Source organism: Chaetura pelagica, unplaced genomic scaffold (assembly GCF_000747805.2).
Source record: "Chaetura pelagica isolate M959 unplaced genomic scaffold, ChaPel_1.0 scaffold346, whole genome shotgun sequence".
NCBI classification, from domain to species: Eukaryota; Metazoa; Chordata; class Aves; order Apodiformes; family Apodidae; genus Chaetura; species Chaetura pelagica.
Window position 1 is genome coordinate 456537 of NW_009953797.1, and position 15369 is coordinate 471905.

Consider the following 15369-nt stretch of genomic DNA (forward strand, 5'->3'; position numbering starts at 1 on the left):
CCAATCCTTCATGGCTGTGCAAAAGGCTGAAAACGGGGTTTCAACTTGCCCAACTGAGCTGATCTACTGGGGAAGGTGCATTCTAAGGATAAGATTTAGCTCTTACTGGCAGGCCTGGACTCTGAAAATGAGATCATGCTCTTCACAGCCATCAGTTTTGAGACACTGATCTGCAGATTTCCCATGCTCGGGTGCTGTTTGGTCCTTGTTGTGCATGTAGATTTTCAGGCAGGTTAACCAGGTCTCTGCTCTTTGTTCTCTGTTTCAGGGTGTGTAACAGCCTTGGTGCTGTGCGGCAGAAGCTCTGGCTCTCTTTGGAGGGATCAGAGGAGTAGCTATGCATCTCAGGAATGCTCAGTGGGTCATCAGGGCATGGCTATATGACATACAGAGCTCATTGCCTCTAAGGTCTGTTTCAAGTCAGAACTAGGTTAGTTAGTAGTGACAGTAGCCGTCCAATGGCTGCTTGATACTTTACATGAACTGGTTGCGTTCACCACAGTTTTAGTACACAATGTTATAAATGACATTAATTTCTGTTCTTGAAGGGAGCTTAGTAGAATGACCAAGCATTTAATTAGCTTTCCCAAAGAACTGCTTTCACCCTCCAGTGCTTGTATGTGCAATTGAAACTGCATCTCAGAAAGCTTCTAATTACCCCCAGCCTAGGAAGCCTGGCTTCTCTTTTTCTAGCATTCTTTATGCTAGGAAAAAAAATCTTGTAAAGGGGAGCATGGTGAGTTTGGTACCAGGGAGTTAGACTTACCTAGTGGCTCTGCTGGTAGGAGACCTGTGCATAGGTAGATAATGAAATAACATTGGTTAATTTTGATTGATGAAAGGCACAAAATGAAAGAAACATGGATTTTAAAGGTAAGAACTAGAGCAGAGTGTGAATGAATAGAACAGCAACAACAGCAAAGCTGTTCTGTCCACTTCAACAGTTTTGCCTTTTATGGTTGCCTGGTGTTAAACCATTGCTCACTATACTATTTATTCCCATTTAACACTGGTGTAGCTCCTAAGGAAGAATGCTATCCACAAAAAGTACACAAATCTGTTAAATAATAGTACCTGGTTTTACCATGCTACGAACTGTGGAAGCATAGTGATCAAATCTCAACTCTGGCCACATCTTAGTTTGATTACATTGCAGTAAAGCAGAAGCAACATTGCTCTCAAATAAGGAGCTTCAGACATGGAGTAAACAAGCCCTAATGCATGATTCCTGGCCTTACACACACACTTTATTTATTGTAACTGTCTTAACTGTCCTTGGAAGAAACATTCCCACCAACCAGCTGGGACAGGGGACTTTGAATTACATATGCTGAAACTATCACTTTCAGTTTGAGGGTCACTGTGTCTGGTGACCTCTTTTAAGGGTGACCAGCAGCTTGCCCCATCCCTCTGCTGTCAGTCAGCTTTGATAGGGCCAGAGCAGCTACGTGCACATGTCTGCTCATGCAGGTCACTGGCTGCTGCACCAGGGTCACAGAACTGGCTGTGAAACATACTGCCAGGTATGACATCTTGTTTTTCTGCCTTCCCTGCTCTGGGACATGGCAAAGGTTAAGTATTTAGCCTTGGCAGCAGGCAACAATCATAGCTAGATTTTGACAGAACACATCTGTCAGCCCCACAAATCTTGCGTTTCACTATTTTCCACTCTGGTTTTGCTAGGTTACTGGTAAAATTAGCAATGCTTTGGAACACTAGATCTGCTAGGATCCCGAACACAGAGACCAAAAGCTTTCTGGTCTTTTGGAGAGCAGGAGATGGCAGGGGTGCCACTGGGCAGGCTCTTTTGTCTACCAGATATGTGTGGGGAGGATAGAAGAAGTATTTATTTCTGTCTTGTACTAAGAAGCAAGGTTGATTATTTCTATTGTAGCTTGTTATTCTCACTTTAGTTTCTGCAGAATGCCATAGCTCTGTCATTAGTGTCATTGGAGTTTAATAGGCCTAAAATGCCTCTGAACTGCAGAGTTAAAAAAAATATTTTCTAGTGAATATGAGGCAGCTAAAATCAGAATAGTTTCAATTTGTCTAAATATGTATTAAAAACTACTGAGATCCGAAAAACTTTTTGGTACAGTCCCTGTTAAGCAGAGTAATCAAAATATAAGATAACCTGACATGGGATGTTCCTTAATAGATATGTGACAGAGAAGAGCAAAACAGGCAATATAAGAGAAACAATCTCAAGAAATATTACTTATATGTGTTGATTTTTTTGTTTATTTTTTTGTTTATTTTTTTGGATTGCTTTCATTTTAGAATAACCACTGAAACAGTGAAGGAAAATTTTAGTGGGATTTGAGGGAAACAGAATAGACTTGGTAAGAGGTTTAGTCAGAAAAATGAGGGAATACTGTCTTGTTCTTGGCTAAGCTATACCTGACCTGTGAATCAAAGGTTTTCATTTCAAGAGGTGTTTATCATGCATGATTTATTATCATCAGTAATGGTTCAGAATATGAAATGCCATCTGCATGGAAGGAAACCTTTATTGTATTTCAAGATCTTGAATTTCAAATACTATCACTAGTGATTACATTGAGTACTGCTCTTGTTATTATATGTAGTTGGGTTTGGATAAGAGGGTAATACAATCTGTACTTCTGGGAGGTAAAAGTTATATGCAGGCTCCAGGAACAAATGTTACAATAAAGAGCATTGCCTTTTTTTGTAACATAGAACAGGAAAGCCAGTATGAAACAATATGTATGATTAGGAGAAGCTGCTGTTACTGATTGCTTCTCAAAGGCAATCAGCAAAACTGTGTACGCAGTTACATGAATAGAAGGTGGTGTTTTCTTCAGATGCCTGTTACTCAGAGAGGGAGCTGAAATGTAGGACTCCTGCGTGATGGGAATGTCAGTGTTTTAGAAAAGGCTGCATTCCAAGTCTGGGTGGGAAACTACATTTTGGGGTTAAGTTTTCTGCCAAAGAAAAATCCTGAAAGTTCCAACTCTTCTCCATTCCCCAGATAAAATGGGAGTGGTGTGGTTATGTTTAGCAGGATTTAGCTGGTCCCTGAGTTGATCTCTAATTTCTGCAGAGGGTTTAGAGTGGTAGTTGCTGTGACTGTTCTCCAGGAACATTGGAAATGCTGGGAGCCCAGGGCTGCCCTGGATCTTGGGATCAACCAGATTCTCCCAGGGTTTCTGTGCTCCCCTGAGGGAGATCACACTCTAGCGAGGCTCTCAGTATTTCAGTTTTCAAGGCAAGTAGCTTTTGAGAGTTCGGTTCAAGCCAGGACTCTTCTAGTTTCCACACTTTCGGCTGATCAGGGCTGCATGGGAGGGAGCAGGGAAGCTGCAGAAGTCTGATGTCCCCTTGCCACATGACAGGCCTGTGTGGGTGAGGCAGGGCCTGTGCAGCTGGGCTCCCACACAGGCAGCCAGGTGAACAGGGAGAAAACTTGGCTGGATTCCCTCAAACTCCTGCCTCAGTCCTGGCAAAAATTCATCTCAACCAGCATGTGTCTGCAAATAGCTATATGTCAGCAAATCAGGATTTGCTGGTGAAACATTGCTTTGCTGAGAAATGACTTACCAGTTCCTAAAAGAGTTTCTTGAGGAATCTTGATATTGAAATATTGCTGTTTATCGTTTTTGCATGGAAAATCCCTGAGCAAGCTCTTGGGTTGCAATATACAAAGAAAAGATGAAAGAAAAAAAAGCTGAAAGAAAAAAAAGGGAATGGGGAGAGGACAGAGGAGAAAAAAGAAAATAATCTTACTGTAGCCCCGGTAAAGACAGTGCATGTTGTGAGAGGCACTCACAGTAAGAAAAACAAGTGTGACCATTCACAGCCAGCAGTGAGACAGGTACCGCTCCATTGACTATTTGGCTGCTCATTGCAGCATTCAGGCACTGCCCAAGAGGTAACTAGGATGTATCCAAACAGCCTTGGGTACTCAGTGGTGTTACTTTCATTGCAGTGTGCAGTTTGTGTTCGTCTAAAAGCTTGGTGCAGTTCTGTATTGCTTGTTCAGGAGTCATAGGCGTGCTTTTGAAACATTCACTTGCAGCCCTGTGTACAGGTGGTAATTATGTTTGAATTTCATAATGATTTTGCCATTTGTGGATGTCTCAGAAAGGACTTTTTTGTTTTCCTGACACTGAGATGCGTTGGTTGTGCCTTTCTGCGAACTCGTGTGATGTAACCTCTGGATAGGCTGAATCTGTCCTCTGATACAATACTGAGACTAAGCTCTCTGTTACCCTGGGTGACCACTCTCATGGTGGGAAGGGTAAAACTGATTGCTAGACTGGAGCCAGGGAAGGACTATTGTGCCAGGATAGACTGAAAGTGAATCTGGAAAAGGGGTTTCATCCCCCAGCACAGCGTGTGGTTTGCTTGCCAAGATTTATCCTGGTACCTCTAATGCACTGATTTGCTCTCAACACTGAGCACATCTGGCATTGTGCTACATCAGCATGAAAGTCTCCTGAGGATGGGGTTAGTGTAATCCAGCATTGGACTGGATTGGGATTTGCAAATTACAGAATGTAATGCTCCTTTCTGGGTTTAGTCCAGCAAACAAGAGGTGAATTTGCTTTGGTTATCTTTCAACATTTTTACTAGTTTTTAAAATGATGTGGTTTTATTTGAACTTTATGCAAGATTATGCATAATTCAATAACTCACAGGTTCTTGTCTGTTTTTTAAACAGCACACTGCTCATGCAACTCGATCTTCCCCTTGAAGACTGGTGGAAATGCTTTTATGATAAATAGTATTTATATGTTTGGGGTTTTTTTGTTATATCCACAAGCTTCAAATGTGCATGTTACTGTGTTGCCTCTTTGCCTTCTGTGCCATTCAGAGCAGGATAATTCTGACAAAGTCAGAGTCTATAAGGAGGGTGAGAGATCAGGCCTTTCGTATTTTATAAAGAATGATATAGCGTATATTTGAGTAGTAGCTGTGGCAAGAATTCAGTTTTTATTATTTTATGTTATGTAAATTATGCAAAAAAAAAAAAAGGATTGCTTAAAATTATTCAGAATTTAAGCTAAGGCTTAAAATAATTTTTATGTACTCAGCACGGATGGAAAATTAGGGTTTGTTCCTGCTGCTTTGAAGTTAATGGATATTTTGTGATTGACTTTTAATGAGAGTAGGATCCAACCCATAGTTATTAAACTGTAAGCCCTTTGTTGCCTGGTGACAATCAGATAACCTGCATTTCCCTCACAGAACAATTAATCTTGGTGAAAACAGAAAAGCACACCCCAAAAGTCTCACTGTACAATAAGATCAGCTCCATGTACATATGACTGTTAATGTAAATGGTCTTCACACAGAAATGGTTACCTTAATTACTTTGGTATCTCCAGAATCCAAAGTCAGAGCATCTTAATCCAGTATTTTTAGTAAGAAATAAACACTAAAATGCAAGTTTTATGTATCCCTAAAGCAGCAGAGAATAACATTAACCTGAATGAGAGGTGGCACTTCAGAGGTGCTATAAACTTTTTTACTCTCCAGAGTACAAGAATCATGGGTGATACAGCTGTGAATTATGTAGAACTTCATATAGGACCTGGAAGAACTGCTGCTAGGTTTTTTATTTGGTTGTTGTTGTTTTGGGGAATTTGTTTTTGTTTATTTTGTTGTCTTTTTTTCAAGGAGGGTTCATGTTTGCTGTGTGTTGTGCACCTGAAAGAATTAATCCAAATTAATACCAGAAGTGTATGACTATGACACATTATTTTCTAGCCTCCCTTTATGTCTAGCTCTAGCTCAGTGCAATAAATCACTCTAAATATTTTTTCTTCTTTAGTGAATTAATTCTTCAGCTGTTTGTAGCCTTGCCAGTCCTTTCTTACCTGTTACTAATCAAAATATAAATATGTCAGTCTTTCCTATTAAATGAATCCTTTTGCTCTCCCATGTTTTTTCTCAGTTTTCTTTTAACTCTTCTGCCTCATACTGTCCTTTCTGCTTCCTAAAAGCTAGAGGATGGTTTTTAGGCATCAGTCTTTTTGCTTCTGTAATTCATTTTTCCTTCTGTTACCTTTGCATTATGGAGACATTTGCTATTCATTTTCAGACGGTGGAAATAAAATATATGTGGAGAGCTACATAGAGAGGTAGACAGGTGCCTGTACAACGGTCAGCCAAGACACCTTGTTGCTTAAGTATCTTGCTCACTTCTGATCATGTACCTGTGCATCTTGAGGGCAGTGCAGACTGGCTGGCCTGTGAGATCTCCCATTCTGGTGCAAGATCTACCGCCACCAAAATGACTCCTTTTTGTACCTATGTATATTGCTCAATTTGGATGCTGTTAGGAGGCAAGTGGTTGTTCACCCTGGTGTAGCTATCTAATGTGTCAGTTTTGGTAAGGAAAGTGGCATATACCTCATTTCAGTCTTTAAATGCCTCATAAACCTATGAAGAACTGAAACAGATGTCTGTGCATCTGTCTGTACTCTTTTTGAGGTCTGTAGAGACTTTTAAAACTATTTGTTTTTGCTGGGTGACTCTGAGCACAATATGTTGAAAAATAGGAATTTTTCCAAAGGAATCAAAGAAATCTGGGTTTTGTGTTAGCTTTGATCGTGCCCATGTGAACCCATGTGAATGGGCCTCACAGGGGCCAGCAAACATTGCTACCTTCTCAGCAATGAGAAATCTTGTTCTCTGAGACAGTAGGTGTTTCAGCTGAACTGTAACTAAACTTGTGATACACCCATGTCAGACTTTGAAGATGAGTGTGGAAAGTCTCTGTTTGCTTTGGGGGAAGACAAAGCTGTGATTTGAGGCTATTCAGGATGCTCATCTAATCCATGGAATTTTTTTAAAGTCTTTATTTTCATTCATTAGTAGAGTTCATTTGTAACTAGTACTGAAGCTGGTAAGTGTGTGAAGCCTTAGGCCACAGCCACATCTGCCTGGATGGGGCCAGTTGTCTCATTAGCCATAGCCAGAGGAAAGAGAATTTCCCCTTGCTGGACCAGGAGCTTCCTTTCCTATTTCCTTGTGGAGAAGCAGCAATTCACTGAGGGAAAACCAAAGGTAGGCACTTCTCTGAGGCTTTTGCAAAGTGACACTCCTTAGAAAATGTGGATGTTTCTCTTACTCAAAGGATCTCCAGCTACTCATGAGAGTCCTTGGGTCTTTGTGAAATTTGCAAAATAGAAATTAAGCAGAAAGTTGAAGATTGGGAGCCTGAAATACCATCAAATATAAATATGGAAAGATTTATTCTTTATGGCTCTGATACAGGAAAACTCTTGTTCCTGACTTAAAGCATGTGGGACAAATCGTGCTTAGATTTAAACATATGTTTGAGCTTTTTCTTGGCTTTCACCCAACTAGTTCAGCAAGATACTGAGAGCTGATTATGGTTCTATAGAACTTTTTGTGTGTGACAGTGAGCCTGGATTTTAATGTCATAGTTGCCAGGACTTCATTCACAGTTTATATGTATTATTTAGGATTCTGGTAAAATCACTGTTGTTTTGAATGAGATATATATTAAAGATGTAACTTTCATAGATACATTCTTTTTTAATAAAACAACTTTATCCCATAGCTTAAATTATATACAGACATGATGAAAAGTTTGCAATGTTTGTAGCACAGATAAGCAATCTATTGAGTGAAAATTCTTGTTTTGTTTTGTAGAATAGATCAGAACACATGCATTTCACCAAAAGAAGCTACTGAGCAATTTTACAGCTTAAATGAGGTAAGCTTAACCAAAATTTGAAATATAATGTTACAAATTTTGAATTAAATGTTTGAGTCTGGTTAATTCTAAGGTCTTGGAGTAAAGTAATCAATTTAGAACCTTAGATTAGCTTTAAAATCATAGAATAATTCTAGAAATGTTTTTGGAGAAAAGCTATTATAACAAAATTGTTACAGTAGTTTTAAAGGCAAAAGCAAAAGATCTAAAAAATATTTTAAGCCAACTTCTGGCTGCTTTCTGCTTGTGCTCAATTCAATATTGACTGAGTGAAATGCCATCTTCCAAGACCATTTGACTTTTTCCTCATATTACAGCTCGAAAGTGCTCAGCTATCAATTCTGTTTTGTTTAAAAATAAGGAGTTCTCAAGGTTGCTACATCCTGCATAACTGAACTATGAACATAACAATGTAGTCTAAAAGGTGCTCTTGTAAGATGGGAGGAGGGGAGAGCTGGAGTGAAGATAGGCATTAAGGAAAGCCAAGTAACACCTTTACACTTGAAACAAGATCTGTTTTCACAGGGGTTATGCCAGGAATATGGTGTGACTAGAGCACAAAGGAGCTGTTTGTTTGATCATGTCAAACAGTGAATGAGCCTGGGCTAGATTCTCACAATCAGCAATTTACTGGAGGCCAAAATCAAGCTCTGCAGTTTTCCCACAAACAAGAGTATCTGCATCCTAGCATAGAGTATGCTTACACACTGCAAGGGAAATGAACAGTACTGAATTTAAACAAGCAGCAGACAATGTTTTTAAGTGTAGACCAAGATAACAGAACAACAGAAGCTGTGGAAACAAAAGAGTTTGGGTGAAGGGAAGTCCTTTCCTATCAAACCATGGAAAAGACAGCTTTGTTTCCATAATGAGGCAGAGAACATCTATGGCTATTAATAGATGCCTGATTTTCATTAGGGGAAAATCACAATGTGTCCTTTTAAAGGAATTCAGACTTAATCTTCTCCTTACAATGAATTATTTCCTAAGTGTTTGTGTCATGCAGCTCACTGTTGAAATTCTCAATGCTAACTAGGAGGGCACTTTCCATGACCAATACAAGTGAGTGTGCTCAGCCTCTGCCTAGCCATCTAAGGCTCTGAGAGAAATCATTAAGTTATTGTTTCTTTTGAGAAGCCTCATTGCAAAGAATCACCAAGGTTTCCACTTAAGAGCTTCCATTTAAAATTATTGCAAAGGATTCCTTAAAGGTTAAGATAAAATATATAGTAAATACGTTCAGCTTAAGAGACTAAGCCAGAAAATTATATCAGAAATTTAAATAAACTCCTAATATTTTATGGGGAATGAGCAAGGGCTACATTCTGGCACTTTTGCAAAATCCTAGATTCTCTTGTGTCTGCAAAACCATGTAAAACCATGTATCATAAGAAAATAAATTCCCTTTTTGGATTAGAGAAGGTGGTGTCTCTTTTCACTGTTCAGCCATGATACCAATCCAGGGCATATCTTGTACCATCTTACTGTCACATGTTTGTTCCCCATAAAGGAAGTTCTGAATTGAAAATGTCATATGCCTTAAGACACAAATATTGCCATAGCAGATACTGCAGACATTTATTGATGTTCACATAAAATATGCCTATCTTATTTTAACCTGAACTCTCAGATTAAAAAGGAGGGAGATGCTTTTACATATTGCTGTTCTAATGTGACATAGAAAAGCATTAATTTCCTTGGAGTGAAGAAATTTAATAGCTTGATATTTGCTCAGTTTCTTTTCTATATGAATAACTTCAAAGGCCATTAAATTCTGAAAGCTTGGATTATTCTCCTTCTCTGCCTCAGCTGATTTCATAAATCCAGTAAATCCATCAATAAACTGGATATATTAGAACAGCTGCCTTCCTGACCTGGAGGGGCAGGAACAGGGGCAGGGCGCAGGCATCCTTACCATTCAGAAACACTCTGTGCAGGGCAAGGTAGTTTCAGTTTATGCAGAAAGCACCAAGTCTGGCCTCTACTTCACCTCCCTTTTCCCTGTCAGCATCCAGACTGAGACTGGACAGGGTCCATGGGTGGGGCAGGCCTGTTTCCTTTTTCCTCAGTTCTTAAATTTACCAAACTTTAGCATGTTCACAAGGATGAAACAAAAGATGCTGATAATAGTGTTTTATCAGGAAAAGAAGGTATTTCTAAGAGCAGTGGCTGTTACATGCTGCCGATCCTGCAGGACTCCATGCACGGACCTCCAGCTGGAGAAAAGTTACCGATGCCACCTGCTGAGAAAAAGGTTATAAGCTCTTTCAGGGGACTCAGTCATCACCACGGCACTTTGGTGATCATTTGGGAGTATTTGTTCATTCAGTGTCCCATTCTGCAGAAGGATTTTGCAGTGTGAGTGTAGGTGTAGTGTATTTATCTCTACATGTAAGAGGTTATTTGTCATCTCAATAATTTCTTGCCCTAAGCCTCCAGATCTTTATTTTCAGTAATCATGAATGGAAAGAGAGACTGTCAGTGGGATATATTTTACAGGCTTACTTGTTTGTAAAGGTGGTTTCTTTATTACAGGCTGAGCTTCCTCTGCAAATGGCAATCTGTTTCTACTGCGTTTTGTCCAGCAGGCAAGAGTATGATACTTTAATGACTGTCTTTTCTTAAAGCATTAGGAAAAATAACAAACATGAGAGAAGTACCACACTGTCTCTCTTTCTGTTTTCCTTGGACTTCCTGTAAATGTCTTTATTTTTTCATTATCTTTGATCTGGAATAATGCCAGATGTCTTTCTTCCTCTAGTGGAATTGCCATAGCTCAGGTTCTTTGATTTGTCAGTTGCTTTAAGAGGACATAATAAGAGATAGAAATCTTTGTCCAAGAGAATTGTAATTGCTGCTCCTACAGACTTGCAAAACACTAGTCTTAAGAGGCAACAATATGGTTATTTTTCCAAAGAAACTTAAAGATACTTTAAAAATATTAATCTGTCCTTTCATTGGCATTAGCATGGATCAGGGATTACTGCATCAGGAACAGTAGCTGGAATGAGCACCAAATCTGAAGTATTTGAGCTGAGATCATTAGCTGATTTAACACGCCAAAGCTTAAAAAAATTCTGTGATACTGGTTTTCCATGTAAGAGCTTACTAAAACGTATGATGGCGCTCAACATGACCTAACATTTCCCTCTATGTATTTTAGCTCTTTCTATTTGTTTCTAACATGTTTTGAACTTTTAAAATGGCCAAGAGCAGAGATGGCCCCAGGGATAGGCCTGGACCATGGGAGACCTTTGAGCAGCATGTGCACAGGCTGGTTCATCTCCAGATGAGATGTATTGCTGAGTGTGTGCAGTGCAGAGGAGTGCACATCCCCACTGCTGTGGTAGGATGCCTGCAGTCACATTGGGCTGTACACATACAGGAAAGCACTGGAGAATTAGAGGGAAGTTGGAAGTGGTCAGTAAGATTTCAGATTAACTTGGAAGGCTTGAGAAGATGAAGACAAGGCTCAGACTTGATTTTGTTCTCTTCTTGCCTTCCTTTTGCTGGCAGTTGGTAGCATGTTGTCCTGCCCCAAGAGAGAGGACCAGCTGCCAGTTGCTGGTACCTGGCCCTGTCCCCTCCCAGAGCACCTTGCTACTCTGCTTGGGCTGCAGTCGCAGAAACAGGGGACTGCACTGCTCCAAGGCTGTGAGGATCCAGCCTGGTTGCTGTGACATTGCCAGTTCTTCAGGAACTCTCTGAGAAGGGCAGGACAGCACATGCAGCAAGGTCAACCCTGACATTTACTAGGATGCTCCTGTTGTCCAGGAGTTGGTGATCCTGGGCAACTTTTTGCTTGGCCTTTGCTTAAAGCTGTATCTCTTTACATGTGTTCTCATAAACATGTGGTAGTGTTTCATGTATAGTGTGCTGTAGCAGGACTGTAGTAATCAGCTGTGTTTTAGAAGTAAGAGGAGGTTGATGGCACACTCCAGATTTATCATCTCCCTGGTAACATCAAAATGATCAAAGCTACTTACTCTTTTTCTCCCTACATCAAATCTCTGTCAAGGGTACATTCATTAAATCACTGTATTTATATTATTATTATGTTATGAATTTTTTTAGGATTTGACAGTGACTGGAAATTTGTTACCCACCCACCTTCCCAAGATGGGTGAAAAATATAATTTAAGCAACTGAATGTAAAGCAGCTGGGGAATTAGAGCATAAGCACTGCCAAAATACAGCATGTAACAATGTAGTGTGTGTGAATGCTTTTATACTGAGTTTGCCATAAATGTTAATGTATCACAAGAAACAGTAATGCAAAGCAAATGTATTTTCTTTATATGGGATTTTATTTGTCAAATGCTTGAAGTATCAGTCTGTAAGGGCTAGGTATATTTGATAGTTATTTGCCTGTGTTCACCCTGTTGGTACGTTCTTCTGGTATGTTTGCCTATGTTTTCCTTACTTGCCCTTGGCAGTTCTTGGGTTAATGTCCTCACTGGTCTGTAACTGGTATACTGATCTCTTGCTAGATAACATTAATCACTGTAAAACATGGTCTGCTGTGATGATTCCACAGCCATTCATTTAGGTCTAGCTGGGGTGAGAGGCAATGGAAAATGAGACCTATCATGTCATGGAAACTCTTCTCAAAACAGTGCCATGGGCACAATTCAAGTCAACACCCTTCCCTTTGACAATAAAAATTTACTGCCACTTGAAAGCTATTGAAGGTGAGATGGTTTCCATCATTCTGTTTCTTAATTAAAGAAAGCTCTGTAGAGGATTAAAGAAGATTTTGAAAGTGCCTTGTAAAAAGGCATTTAAGTGCTTAAATTAATGGTAAGATGTCTACTAAATACTTCAAAAGCAGGAAGCCAGGTAGGGTGTCACTGGGACTGGTGGCTGGCTGACATGTAAAATGAGCGCTAAGGTGACAGGGCTGTAGATATAGAGTGAATTCCTTGTATTGGTCCTCACTGATAAAGCCCAAGCTGGGGACATCTGCACACCTGAGATGCTCTTTCTAGAAGACGGGTCAAAAGAGCCAGAGCAGATTGAAGTAATATGTGTAAAATGGACTGAAGAGTGTCAGTAAGTGACAAGGAAAAGATGCCAGACGTTCAAGGGTCCTGGAGAAACAGGTGAGAAGATAAGGTACTGCTGGTCATGGGCAAAATATCTTTACAAATGGCAGCTGAGCCAATGGCTGGTAGGCTGTTAATGCAATATGTACCTGGGAATAGTAAAAGTGTCTTCTGCCTCTAATTGTGAGTACAGCTCTCTCATACCACATTTTTAAATAATAGTATTACATGTAGGCATTTTATTATTAATAAGTACTTGATTTTGCAATCACTTCTTTCCCAGTATTATAGGATGAGTTGTCAAAATTTATCTTGACAACAGATGAGAAGAACTTAATTCTAAAATACATCTATAACTCAAGCCATTTCTTTGCTCACATGCCTCTAATACCATGTTGCTTCTGATAGGAATGGCCAGAGCTCCTGTTTGTTCTGGGACAAGGAGGAGGAATATATTCCCAGATTTCCTTTTTGACCTAAACTGAAGCCAAAGTCCAAATGTTTGATTGTAACCTAATCTGTTTTGTGGAATGGGATATGGATATTGAAACATTCCTGATAGCACATAGAGGGCTGCAGGATGTAGTTAAGGTATCTCCTAGGAAGAGCTACTTTCTGCTCCCTTTTCACTGCTTGAATTCTATAAAAACAATGAAAGGATTAGGTCTGAAATCTTCCTTGCTGTCTCTGCCAAATTAGTTTCCTTTTTATTATTTTTCTTTTAACCTAAAACCGCTGGCATCCTTGGAGTTATACAAGGGCTGTATTGCAATAAAAATAATGCAAAGGCATATTAAAGTACTTAGGACACAGGTGATATATTGTTACACAAAGGAAATTATTCCTGTATATAAACTATTATTTCATTGAATGAATCAATAAATTGGTTTCAGGTCTTTGTCAGAGTGGGAAAAGGAGCTTGTCAGAGTGTAGACTTGAGGGATTATTTTCCTTTTCAACTCAGGCATTTGTTGTTGTTGGGTTTTTGTTCATTTGTTTTCTGGAAGTGGCTCTTCACTAAAATATACCATTTGAATGACTTCACATTTTACATAAAATTCAAGGTGTGCAAGCTGTGTGATTGTTAAGTCAGCCTTCCTTGTGTGATTTTATGTAGCAAGTTGTATTTCCCTGAACAGAGGGGAACTGACTGTGTGGGTTGTTGGTAGTGACTCATTTTGCCTGGTCAGATAGTGATTAGGGCTTTCACAGCACTTACATCACAGCAAGATGCTTGTGTCAGATTGTACAGCTGAATGTTGCATGCAGCCTTAGAGATTAAAATGAGAAATGGACCATGCATGACACAGTAGCTGGAAGTGATGTTAGACATAGCTAGCCTTGTCCTCACTGATTTGTCTGCAGCAAGTGACAGTGATCTGTTAATCTTACTTTTGCAGAGGGAAGGAAATGATCTGGTTGCCCTGTAGAAGCAGCAGCAGCCTACACAAAAGCTCTGTCTACATAAAGATGTTTAAAAAAGCCAACAAAAAAAATACCTCTTCCAAGAATCCCATGAGGGAGCGTGTTGTCAGTAACTCTTTGTTCACTGCTGCATCCTGCACAATAGGCTGGGGAGGGAGATTTTTTTTTTTTTTATGAATGGTAAATGGGGAGGGACATAATGTCATCAGATCGTGATGTCAGCCCAATGAATGAAATGCTTTCTTAATATATTGCTTCAGGACCAAGAAAAGGGACACCATCTCAGTTTGGCTTCCTAGAATAAATTGTCCTTTGCTAACAAAGTCGTCTTTCCCACGTGTCATGAATAATCCCTGTGAATTGCGATTTAAATAACCAGAAGTCAGGAAACTCGTGGAATCGTGCATGTTTGTTCTCTCGCAGAGCTGCTAGTGGAACACCCCTCTGCAGGCACTGCTAATGGGCTCAGTCAGTTGAAGAGCTACCGCTGCATTCTGTTGTTCTCTATCTAGCCCAATGTTCTGCTTTTGTCTGCAGAATTCTTTGTTGAAGCTACAAGCCCTTGAAACCGATCTGTGCTCTGCATTTCTGCCAACCCAGGAAGAAACTCCTCAGCTGCCAGCACCCAAGGATCCATCCCCTTCATCAGTCCAAACCAGTGGCCAAGCTGATGGGGCCAGTTGTGGAGGTAAGCGATTGTGTCATGATGTGTTCTCATTTGCAATTATAAAAAAGCCTTTTGACTTGCAGTTGAATGTCAGATGTGCAGTCCTCTGCGAAACAGTGCACAGCTAATGCAAATGCTATGGAATGTAAAGAGGGGTGATAACTGTTTAAAGAATGAAAATTAATGGTTATAACCTTCTGTTTTCCTGAGAGGGGATCTTGCTTTTTAGAAAAGTTTTAAGAATCCCAATTCTTTTCAGTTTTAATTTGTTGTTGTTGTTCAAGTGAATTTGTGCTCTTTCCTTCCTATGTCTCTATTGTGTGAGATCACCTGCCATATCGTGTAATTCTATCTTTGTCATTCTTTTTGTCAGAGCAATATCACTTCATTTCTCCTATTATTGATTTTAATTTAATGCATCAGCAGAGAGATAGCGAAGGTGAGTTTTACAGCATGTGGATTTTAATAATTCATGAACTTGTATTATTACCCATCTGGGCAAACTGTGGTGTGTTCTCTTT

General features: G+C 39.7%; 1 protein-coding gene across 1 annotated transcript in view; it reads left to right on the top strand.

The window, feature by feature from the left end:
* The window catches only part of FAM13C (family with sequence similarity 13, member C), a 47250-nt gene that overhangs the window by 12361 nt on the left and 19520 nt on the right, over positions 1–15369 (top strand). Inside the window, 2 exon segments of the mRNA XM_010001111.1 lie at positions 7648–7711; positions 14719–14869. Coding sequence (XP_009999413.1) covers positions 7648–7711; positions 14719–14869 — 215 coding nt within the window.